The sequence below is a fragment of the Battus philenor genome, unplaced genomic scaffold (assembly GCF_028537555.1).
Source record: "Battus philenor isolate CCGP_79_NKW_IND1 unplaced genomic scaffold, ilBatPhil1.0.hap1 SCAF_9, whole genome shotgun sequence".
In the NCBI taxonomy this organism is placed as follows: Eukaryota; Metazoa; Arthropoda; class Insecta; order Lepidoptera; family Papilionidae; genus Battus; species Battus philenor.
In genome coordinates this window covers 4,953,856-4,966,081 of record NW_027181759.1, presented here as the reverse complement: position 1 = coordinate 4,966,081, position 12,226 = coordinate 4,953,856, and the positions used below count along the sequence as shown (strand labels likewise).

The 12,226-nt window shown below is 29.1% G+C and overlaps 2 protein-coding genes across 2 annotated transcripts; one reads left to right on the top strand and one right to left on the bottom strand.

Moving 5' to 3' along the window:
- Positions 1-311: 311 nt before the first annotated feature.
- On the top strand, positions 312-2,768 carry LOC137931947 (prostaglandin reductase 1-like). Its single transcript, XM_068775435.1, has 2 exons — positions 312-419; positions 1,627-2,768. The coding sequence occupies exon 2, from the start codon at positions 1,651-1,653 to the stop codon at positions 2,659-2,661; it is 1,011 nt and encodes a 336-aa protein (XP_068631536.1). The 5' UTR covers positions 312-419; positions 1,627-1,650; the 3' UTR covers positions 2,662-2,768.
- A 446-nt stretch (positions 2,769-3,214) lies between these two features.
- On the bottom strand, positions 3,215-11,189 carry Nasp (Nuclear autoantigenic sperm protein). The gene is made up of 9 exons (XM_068775434.1): positions 11,057-11,189; positions 10,203-10,378; positions 9,163-9,266; positions 8,841-9,037; positions 8,652-8,745; positions 8,124-8,264; positions 7,421-7,495; positions 6,338-6,582; positions 3,215-4,487 (listed from the first exon to the last, which is right to left on the bottom strand). The coding sequence occupies exons 2-9, from the start codon at positions 10,376-10,378 to the stop codon at positions 4,299-4,301; spliced, it is 1,221 nt and encodes a 406-aa protein (XP_068631535.1). The 5' UTR covers positions 11,057-11,189; the 3' UTR covers positions 3,215-4,298.
- Between the last annotated feature and the right edge of the window lie 1,037 nt (positions 11,190-12,226).

The following is a 12,226-nucleotide window of genomic DNA, read 5'->3' as shown; positions in this document are numbered from 1 at the left end:
GACATTTTTCATTTATGTAAACAGACATTCATGTGTCTGGTTAAAATATTCAAAGATTTAACATGATTATAAATTTAGGACTTACTATGGAGATTAAAATTGAATTTTAAAAATCACATTGAAACAACAACCCCAAAATATTTTGACATACAATAACACTTCCATAACAGAAAAGAAGAAAAATATGCGTACACAATCGTGTTCTTATTTCAATGGTTTGTACATTTGTCCAAGTCATTAAAATCTATTATCCCCGCCGTACCGCTCTGTGTATAACATATCGCATGATAACTCGATAATAAAACTTGTTACACCTTAACGTCATTCACATTCAGTTATAAGCAAGGAAGATACGTGTGTTACGTTTTCATTATATTCTCAACAACAAAAAGTTTGTGTCTTTTTCATTAGAATTAAAGGTAATTGAAAATAGTTTTATTTATTTTTATAAATAGGATTATAAATACTTTGTATTCAACACGTACAACGTCAAAGTTTATTGACATTCAACCGCATTTAAAGTATTAAAACTTATGACGACTTAAGAAACAGTGCTTACATATTATTGCTATTATGATTATTTCTCCAAGAAAAGATCGTAAACAAAAGTAACTAATGAATACATAACCAAGACGCTAATTAGGATTGTTTTATTTACTTAACAACCTAAAAACTTAAATGATATGTAACATTTGATATATTTTTAACACAACCATATAACCCTTTAATAATATTTAAACTATAAAGGGCTTTCCAAGAACAACACCAATTTTCAAAAGATCACTTGTTTTTAAAAGTGATTTTACACTTAAGATTATAAAGCATCAGTAAGCCATAACTAGCTAGCCAGCCATAACTATTTTATAGTGCTGCTGGTTGTTTTCTTTAGTAACTTATCTACTTTATCGCATATTTTAAGTCCACGTAACAAAGATTTTACAAATAATAATTCGTTATTGCGAACAATTATATAACATAGCGAAATATAGATATTAATTTTTACATAAAATATTTTTTGCAACTAATAATCGACTTAACCATCGAATAGTTTAACTGAAAATAAGTTAAGAAAATATTTAATAAAATGTGTATAAAAACTCAATGTTATTTATTCCCATTTAATTTTGCTTTTTCTATTTTGGGTGAAGATGCACTAAAAGATGAATTAATTAAACATTCTATCCGAGGTTATGCATGAAGGAGGATATCAATAAAATTGGCTTTTGGGTTAAATTATATCCTTCGGTATTTTTTAAATGTAATTAAGTAATAATACTTCGTGGATTTAATTTAATTAATGCATTGTTGGCTTTGGTCTCTTTCACCTGCCTTTGTTTTGAAATAACACATTAAAATGATATTTATTGCTATTAAAAGTAACGATCTGAGGAGTGAAATCTAATATCCGAAAACGTTTTCAATGTCAGTAATAAATTTGTTTTTATTTTTTCTCGTTCCCAACACTACAAAGGAATTGACGATTAATTTAATAACGGGTTAATTTTAAAATATCCATATTCTTCTTTTTTTAAGTAGTGTTTTTTGTATGTATACATATATTCATATGAATATAAACGTTGATTAAAATAAACCCGAAATTTAACAAGACCTATTATTATTTTACAGTTTAACGAATATTGTTAATTAAACATGAAGGCAAAAAAGTACGTTGTAAAAAACTACTTTAAAGGACTTCCAAAACGGGAAGATTATGAATTAGTAGAATACGAGTTACCGCCTTTACAAGACGGAGAGATCCTAATCAAAACTGAGTGGATTAGTGTGGACCCATATCTCCGAGCATATAATTCTTCAAACAAAATACCTTATGATCAATTTGGATTTCAAGTTGGAACTGTGCAAGAAAGTAAAAATCCTAAGTTTCCAGTTGGTGCAAAAGTGGTTACTCACAAAGGATGGTGTGATTATACCATCGCAAAAGAAGGACTTGAAGATCGATTCTCTGGATATATTTACAAGTTGCCAAATTTAGATGGTCTATCACCATCGTTGGCCATAGGTGCAATTGGAATGCCTGGGATTACTGCATATTATGGCTTCTTAGACATATGTAAACCAAAAGCCGGAGAAACAGTTGTAGTGACTGGAGCCGCAGGAGCTGTCGGATCTATCGTGGGACAAATAGCGAAGATTAAAGGTTGCAAAGTTATCGGTTTTGCCGGCTCCGATGACAAAGTTCAATGGTTGGAAGAGGAACTTGGGTTTGATAAAGCGATTAATTACAAAACTGCTGACGTTAGCAAAGCACTTAAAGAAGCAGCTCCTAACGGCGTTGACTGTTACTTTGATAACGTCGGTGGAGAAATAAGTTCAATAATTATCAATCAAATGAACACATACGGAAGAGTTTCAGTTTGTGGTAGCATTAGCGCATACAATGAAGATGCAAGTAAGTTACCTAAGGCAACTATTCTTCAACCTGCACTAGTATTTAAACAGATTTCAGTACGAGGTTTCTTAATCTGGGAGTGGTTTGATGGCAAGAAAGAAGTCGAAGCGATCGCTCAACTAACACAATGGATCAAAAGTGGACAAATAAAAGTTAAAGAGCATGTTACCAAGGGATTTGAAAATCTTTTTGATGCATTCATTGGAATGCTAGCTGGTGAGAATACTGGGAAAGCCGTTGTTAAAGTTTAATTAATAATACCCATGTAAAGTTCTGAAACATATTTTTGACAGTGTTGTGATGTTTATTAAAAATATATATTTTATTTTTATTAAATTCATTTATCATTGGAAGTAATTTTTTTATGAATATCTATTTCTTTGTGTTAAATAAAGGCAACTAGGTACATGTATTGCAATATATCTCAGCTTATATATTAATGTTATGTCTTAAGGTTTTGTTTATTGCTGTTCATGGTTTATTATCTCAAATGAAAATAGGCTTTTTCATAATTTAATCAGCATATTAGACATTTGAGCCTTCGGATGTCCTCAGCTGGAGATAGGTTCCCCCATTTGATCCCAGTAGGACCAGTTGGAAGTCCCTCATGTTTTCTGACAACCTTATCAAGGACATCTCGACTAGATAGAAATCTTATGCTGCAATTGCTAGTCCAATCATTAAGTTAAATAGAAACAAATGCAAATTAGTATATGAAAAGTATTATAATTATTTATGAAAATAAAATAGCCATATTTAGATAAAAAATATAATATGATACATTAATCAAACAAATGAAATTACCATAATAAACAATTCAAGTCAGATCACATTCACCACACTTATTAATAATCATCTATTATATATAATTAACATACAAAAAATTTACATATAAATTCACATACCTTACATGAAAAGCCTGCATAAATCTACTTCAGTCATTTGAATTATCAAATTATCAATGAAATTGCCTTTAAACTATGTATGTATAATGCCTGTATCAAACTACACAAATGAATTTCTTTACGAAACAAAATTAAAAAATTCTAATAATTGAAACTAAAAAAACCATTACTTATGATAGTTTTAATCTAGTAAATTAACATCCTAATGTAGTAAGATGGCTGTGAAAAACCTACAATGTTCTTTATTAAAGAATTAAATCTCAGGCATTCATCCAATTGTATACCATTAAGCTAGCAATTTCACTAAGTCATGATCTTGATTATTTCACTCGCAATTTACTGTACTTTTTATATGTAAATTTTAAGTGCCCATGTTGATACATATGGATGCCATTAATTATAAAACATTAAACAAAATACTATTTTATGGGAAACATTTTTATAATCTATATCATGCCACAGTTCATACATCACTTATTTTACACACAGGCATGGCACTTAAGGCGCATTTAAATGTGAATAAACACTACCATGTGTGTACAACACAGCAGTAACTACCTACTTTTTATGCCAGTAACTTATGAAACCAGGCAAGGCGAGTTGAGCTACTGGCATGAAAGTTACAAGGCAGCTACTGCCCCATGTGGCAATGGGCTTTTATTATAAATTTTACATAACCATTTTATTTTTGCTAACACTATTATCATATTATGATGATTTAAAGAAAGATGTCTATTATAGTAATTGTGAAGGTATCAATAAGATAATATAAAAAAACAATTTGTCAGAATTATTATTACAAATTTCAATGATATTTACTTAAGTTTGTATTAATTTTAGTCTTTCTTATAACAATGATGTTCTTTTTTCAAAAATTATAGAATAACAAAGCATTTTCATGTTTTCAATGCGAGTTTCAATCACGTTTGCTTTAACAAATTGTTAATAGGGCACACACTTCAGGTTATATAACACTTTACACTTCACGTGTTCACTCTTTTGGCAGCCGACTCTGCTTCACCATCACTGGCCTTTCTCTTTCGTTTAATTAGATGAGAGATGTCGGATGCTGCTCGTTTTGGTTCTGTGGTACTGGAGCTGGCGCTACTTGGCTCGGCTGACCTTTCTCCATTGATACTCGCGCATGATATCTCGCGAATTCGTTTTATAGTCTGAAAACCAGATTTTTAATTGTTCACCGCGTCAATCAATCTAAATTCTAGAATAACATATAGACAATATACAGGTGTCTCATAAATCAATGTTAGACCAAAATCGTGTTATATGGCAATCAAGAAACCATCTCCATGATCATCTATATGTGCTTATTATGCCAGCATTGAACCAGGATGTCAAATAGGTATTAATCATTACGAAAAACAGTTTTAGTACAGTCTAACTGTGAGACACAAGTTTAAGACATTGTTAAAAATGTTATGTATGTACTCTATTTCTAATGATACACCATGAAAAGTATAGATCACATTCAATATCTAATATACAAATATTCAAGCCATTAAAACTTAAACATAGATGTAGTCTGGCTGCTATAGATGGATAATTTCTAAATTTGTAATAGTTTAGTTAGTTTAGTCTAGATTTGAAACTGTTTAACTATTAAATTTAGACAGCCAGAGCCACATCGATTCATCATGAGCACATGAAACTTCTTGTCGGTATTCAATTAAAGACAAAAGTTGTAAGCTTTATAAGCTGTCTATAGAGCACACATTCACGATTTTTAAGCAATTCCTATTAATAATTTTATTGTTAATTCATCCACAACTGTAATTCATCATTGCCAAATGTAATTATTTATATTTTTAAGTTAAATTATTTATATGTATGTTGAAAAGTATTTTTGTGTGCTCGTTATTAAAATAGTTAAAGTATTACATATAAATTTAATATTTTATTCATGAAGTAGAGGTCAGCCAAAAGTTTACGAAATTGACGCAGATGATTGACGGGGCATTTATTTAAAAAATTGTTTTTAAACTATAGTAAACTTGTGCAGAATATTTATTTGGCATGAATTTTAAATTGCCAAGAATGTAATTTGGGATATTACACTCACAAAAGGCAGTGTTGGTCACGCGAAACGGATGGGCGACAGTTATTTTATTACAAAATTAGACATCATACTTTTTTTGGATAGTTCTTATAAATAGTTGGTAGGTTAATAAGATTAGGTACTATCATTCCATGTAAAAATACACCACATGGTCATTATTGTATTGGGAGTCATGAAATAAATAATACACAGACATCTTCAAGTTACATTTTTATTGTAAATTGTAATACAGCTCAATACAAAAATGGCCTTGTGGTAAAATACCAAGTTAATAAAAAAAAAAACTTAAAAAAACGTTACTTATAGACTAAGAGTATTTTAAATGCAAATTGAGATTCATAAGGCACACACAGTAATAAATGCAAGGCGGATGTATGGCAATTCTTATTCACTAAAGGTGCATCAGGTCATTTAAATTTCATGCATTGTTTAAGTATATGTTATTAAAAATTGATCCCTAACCAAAATTCAGTCAATTGAGACCAAAAGTCTTGCTAATGGAATGTCTATTGCCTGTAATTACTCAAATAAAGCAAATACAAAACAAAATTATTTAAACAGACACACACAAACATTTTTGTTCATTAGATCCAAATTCAAGTTTATTTAAATAAATCAATAATGATCATATTAATTAAAATGTGTATGTGAAATCTATTCCAGTTATATTATGGCTTTTTAATACACAATAAAATTTCAAATAATACTGCCAGGGTTACAAAATTATTAAATTTTGGCACATAATAGGAACAATAAAATTTATCACTGAGTATGAAAATTAATATTAGTAATTAATTTCCCAAAAAATACAGGAAACTATACCATTTTCTAATCAAAATAAATCAGTAATATTTATGATGGAACTTCAGCTCTAATGTGATTCTTTTCTTTCAGCATTAAAGCTCGTAACATGTTCCGTGTTTCCTCAAGACAATCACACGGTCTTACCTCAGCTTTATAGTCCATCATGTCTTGTATTTTTTCCTGAATTTCTGGTAGCAATTCCTTTAATTCTTTTATCTCTCCTTCAATTGAGTAAAATGGATCAGCAGATGAATATTTCTTCACAGTAGCATCTTCTGTTGCCGCACTAGGATTTTCTAAAGTCTTAATCCTTGTTTCTAATATATTTGCTGCATTTTTGAAATGTGTGATGGCATCTTCGAAGTTTGAAGAAAGAGAATTGGCCAGACCTGTTAACAAAAATTTGTGCAACAATTTGTAGTTTCCTGGAATGGATGCAGCATAAAATGTGGCACTCAAAATTAATTTTATAAAAATTATATTTTCAATAGACAAGAAAAGTCCAAAAATAAGTCTAATGCAAATGGTTGCGGGTGTTTGACAGGTTTCCGTAGTAAAATATTTAGCTGTTTTCTCAGCCTTATGTTTGAGATATGATAACATTACTAATATTTGAAATTGTATACCGAATATGAAAACAGTTAGAAACTATGTGTTGGTCTCATCTTTTTATGGTGTGAAAGTAAAAAATTCGTAACTTTAAAACTTATGTATGTTTGTAATAAAAATAAAATACACATAGTTTGATAGTCTACAATATCTTTCTTCAAATGTAGTTTCCACTATACAGAGTACTAATAACAACGAAAAATTACTTATATTTTGGTAGTTTTTGCATGATCTTTTTTCTTTAATTTCCTACTATACAATAGATAGTTCTTTCAAATGATACAGAAATATTTTAATACTTCACATGCAAATCAATGGTTTTAGAAATAATAAATAACTTTATTATAATATACAAAATGTATTCATAATTCAAATACTACATATTAAAATTAATTATTGTTTATCTGTCTATTCAGAGTACTTTCAGAAGTGTTAGGTCTGTGGCCTTCCTATAGACAAAAAATAGTTAATGCAGCAAATTTCACAGTTATCAAGTGTTATTGTATAAAGATACAGGATGATAGGAAATACATTTAAAAACTAAAACTTTTTCTTAACAAACGACACTTTAAAACCACTTTATAACTTGTGATAGAAAATTAAAAAATTTTAACTTACCAATTTGATAATGGGTTTCTGCAATACGTCTGTCATCACTGCAGTATAGTCCCTTTTGTATTTCCAAACATTTCACTGTTGAAAGAAAATTGTTAATTGCAAATTAGATATTGTAAGTGACCATGAAAAAAAAACCTGTCTGAATTTGTTAAGGGATCTGTACATATCACATGTTTGAAACTAGCTGCAATTGATGCCATTATCTTCTTTTCAGCAGACAGATGTCCATTGCAAGGCACAGGCCATATCCCATCCATGTTGTCCTTGCAGGATGACATATGTAATTATCCCCCCCCCCCCTGAATGATACATCAGAAATGACATTGAAGGGAAATCACCCAATCTGATTCTAGTTTCTATCGAATTGGGCTCTTCTGAAATTCTTTTCCTTCACAAGTGGCCACTTTATATAATAAATGGTTAAACACATTATATTATTTTAGCGAACTTCATATATACTATTCAATCCTACAGAAAACATATAAACAGTAGCACATATTGTATTGATTACTTAGAAATTTTTCAAATCTTAATTTTGACAAGGCTTTCATGCAACTACTTACTGAGCAATATCTCTCTTGACCTCGCTAATGACTGTTTCAATGTGTTTCATTCATAAGACACAATTTGTACTAAGTCACACAAATCTATGTATATTTTTGTAATAAAAATAATATAATAAACATTTTAATACAATTCTTACTCATATCAATAACGGCTTTATCATATGTCTCGCTTTCCAAGGCAACCTCTCCTAATACAAGATGAACTTCGGCCAATAATGCTTGCACATCTTCCCCACTTCCTGTCTCCAAGCGACGGTTCAAAATACTTCTCGCCATGTCTGTGGTACAAAGCAGATCAAGTGTGTAAGTTTGTGGAAAGATAAAGACATAAAAAAGTATAGTATCTATATAAATACAATTGAATCACCATACATTCATTAACCACAAAACTCAGTAACGGCTCGACAAACCAAGAAAGTTAAAAAAAAGGAACCAGAACATTTAATTTATGAATGATAGGTCAATAATCTTGGACAGTATATAGTCTTTTAGGGCAGCAGTATTAACATAATTCTTTAAATATATTAACATATATTATACTTTAAAGTCTGTTAACTAAACTATTTTATAATGTGTTAGTACCAACAATTGGTAATTTAAATCTTGAAATAGACAAAACAATCTAACGATGAATTTTATTATTTACAAGATGTTTTTATACTCACCAAGTATTTCCCATGCTAACTGTAGATTTTCTACATCGTCTTCATTTTCTAAATTCACCATGGACTCATCCATTGCATCACCATTTGAAGTACCCTGTTAAAAAAATATTCATAATTCATGAGACATAAATTAAAGATAAAAAGAATTACATTCAATTTTAATTTATTAAAGAATTATGTTTTACTAACAGGTTGTCCGTCATCAGCACCACTTGTAGATACACTAGGGCCGGGTTCATCTTCCTTAGTAGTGGATTCTGCTTCTATCTTCTTCACTTCTCCATTTTCAATTCCATCTGATTCACCATTCTTTTTTTCCGCATCAGATTTAGCCTCTGCTTCTGTTTCTATTTCATCATTCTCATCATCACCATTTTCTTCTTGATCTGAAAATTCAGAAAGAAAAGCATCTTATCATGTTTTCAAATTAAAATTATAGTGAAAACCCACTGACAAATGTATTCCAATCAAATCAATTGTACAACTAATCTACATTGTGCAATGAACAAACCTTCATTGTCATCGTCTTCCTCATCTGCATTATTTGTTCCTGGGACACCATCACCAAGGACTCCACTTTCTTCCCTAGATAGGCCTAGAAGTGCTTTGCCATACCTATTAAATAAACAATAATAATTTAAAAAACCGGTTACTCATTTAAACAACATAATCAGACCACACATCATTTATTATGTTTCAGATTTGACCAAATTAAAAAATTTTAGGTACTTATTGTTATCCTCTAGTTTAAAAAATCATTAAACATGATTATCAAGTATAAACAATAGTTTTCCTATTTCTGGTATAATTATTAAATAAAACCTGATTTAAAACCGTTGTTAAAAATTAATGACAATCATTAAAATGAAAACATTTAACTTATAAACTCATTCAGTATTCTCTAATACTGAGTTTAGAGTTTATCTAAGTCAAAGAGTTCTAAATATCTCTTTCTAAATCAATTAATTTTATGTATCTTATATATAGATATGAATTACCTAATATTTTTTAAGCATATTACTATAGAAAAATGCAACCAATTTAGTCACATACTTTTTTAAAAGCATAGCAAAGGTTCTTCTGAAGAAATATAATTAAACTTCTAAATATAAAATTAGTCTTAAAAATCACAGGGTGAAATAAAACAATGTCCTTTGGTGTCGATTTGATAACAATCAAAACAAAAAAAGGTGTTTTATGATGCTGTGGAACAAACAATAATATGTACCAGGAAATAGAAAACTCATTGTTTACTATAAAGACAATAAGTCAAGAAATAAAGTAATCTTTTTAAATTATATATTTTTTTCTATCCAATTGTGAACTACTATTATAACTTTAGACAATATGAAGTGTGCCAGACAGGTAATACAATATAATATTGAAATTAATTGTCAGGGCAATGTTGTAACTTAAAACAAAAAATAAATAGCAACAATACATATCACAAAGTAGTATTTACCAATATTTTGTATTAAAGTTTTCCAAATACTAGTCTGTATATTTACCACATATGGTATTATGTTTATAAAAATAGATTTACAATCTCACCATAAATAAGCTTCAGCACATACATCAGCAAAGTCACCATGTTCTTTAGCAAGTGTCTCAGAGGCATAAGCCAATACTTCAACTGCTGCACTATAATCTCTCACAGCAAGATGCCGCCTTCCTAATGCAAGCAATTGAGTTGGGGATGCGGTGGTCACTTCTGGTACTTCTGCCATCTTAAAAAAGTTTGACAATACATTTAAATATTTCCTAATGGTATATACAAAGTAGGTTAGCAGGAAGAGTATTAAACATGTTAAATAATCAACTATTATCAATTATAGTAAATATCAAGATGATAAATGATTATTTTTAAAAGAAACTATATGAAAGAGAATTAAAATGGGTATTTATCACCCGAGAGAAAACTTTTGTACTTACTTTACAGAGTAACTATGAATTATTGTTTTAAGAAACTAAAAAAGTGGCTACAAACACGCATAATCTAAGTTACAAAATTTCTTAATTTAAGCAACACGTAACAATGGAACCGACTCGTAAAACTATGTAAAGTTAATTTTACGAATTGTAAATATTCAATTCTACTTACACCATTTTACAATCAATAAACAATGTAAATCTGGTTTATTAATGTGGTACTAAAGTTTCAGAAGCGAATGCCATATGCGGTGCCAGAGCCTAACGGTCATCTTGACACGCGAAAGAAAACAATAGGTGTATAGAAAGGCCACGTGCATTTCTTGAAAACTTTCACCAGCGCATAAACTGTATACTATATAATATACCTTTCCTAATTACCGTATTAAACGACGACCTTCTATCGAAACAAATACATATGTTAACTATTACCGCCAAACCTGTCTCGAAGTATTTTACAAGATGGGGATACTTACATTTATTGAATAAAATTTATATGAATCGGAGATTTATCCTGTTTTACGCTTAAAGAAAAATAAAAATAACACAATAGCTTAATAATTTAAAAATAATTGAAAAATTTGATCCGTTTTCAACAGCTCATCACAGTATAATACTTTTGGTGTTGCTATGTTAACATAGCTATTGCCTGTGCTGCCAATTAAAATATAATAATTGAAAAATAAATACAAATACAAATACAATTAAATATTATAATTAATGTAGTATTAATAATTCTTTAAATTTTAATAACATAATTTAAGTATATTATAAAAATTTAAGTAAAGTAATGTTGGGCATTTTTTTTTCAAAATTTATTTAAGTATTTAGTGTAAGCACAAGTTTTAGTTTCTTTACTTTTGTTTTGAATATTAAATTAGTAAGTAAATCTAGTTGTTATTAAAAATGTCTTCGATTTATAAACTATGAAGAGTTCTTGGTTATTACACTTTTGTGGTGATTAAAAGGTTAAACTGAACACTAAGTTATAATGAACATACATATATATTAATATATTTTTTTGTTTTGAATCACTACTATTCAATTTATAAAAAATGTTAACACTGACGAATTTAACACACTTTATACCTCTAATCAGTAAGTACTAAGGTTTTCGATAAATTTCCATTAAGTATACAATTTATTTTATAACACACACTAAATGAAAAAATTGTATAAAAAATATATAACGTCATACGATTTAAATTTGAGAATGTAAAGAGATATTCAATCTCTTAACATCCGTAAATTCGATTAAAAGTTAATAGTTAATTAATAATATTTGTAAAACTGCCCAATGATAAATTAATCTACTACCACTATTTCTTAGTATACAGTCTACACACAATAAAGCGATGCTACCCAAATATTTTTTTTTTATAATTTACTTTCCTGAATATAGATTATACGACTCAACAGAGATTTAATTCTTTAAGCTATTGTTTCTTGCTCACTATTTATTGGTGGCAGAATGGGAAAGCTTAATGAGAATCATAAAATGATTTTTTGGCACAAGCCAGTAGTGCAATCGGTGACTATTCAAAATATATCAGAAAAACTATAACCGTAGGTTACTATTACTGTTTTAACAAAAATGTATTATCTACTACATAAAGGAACTATACTACCGTATCTACTACAAAGAA

Excerpts from the sequence above, each read along its gene's own strand:
- LOC137931947 (XM_068775435.1), top strand. The coding sequence starts at position 1,651 with ATGAAGGCAAAAAAGTACGTTGTAAAAAACTACTTTAAAGGACTTCCA.
- Nasp (XM_068775434.1), bottom strand. The coding sequence starts at position 10,378 with ATGGCAGAAGTACCAGAAGTGACCACCGCATCCCCAACTCAATTGCTT. Across the intron at positions 8,746-8,840 it reads GTGCTGATGACGGACAACCT|GGTACTTCAAATGGTGATGC; the intron begins GTTAGTAAAACA and ends TTTTTTTAACAG. Across the intron at positions 8,265-8,651 it reads GTTAGCATGGGAAATACTTG|ACATGGCGAGAAGTATTTTG; the intron begins GTGAGTATAAAA and ends TTTGTACCACAG.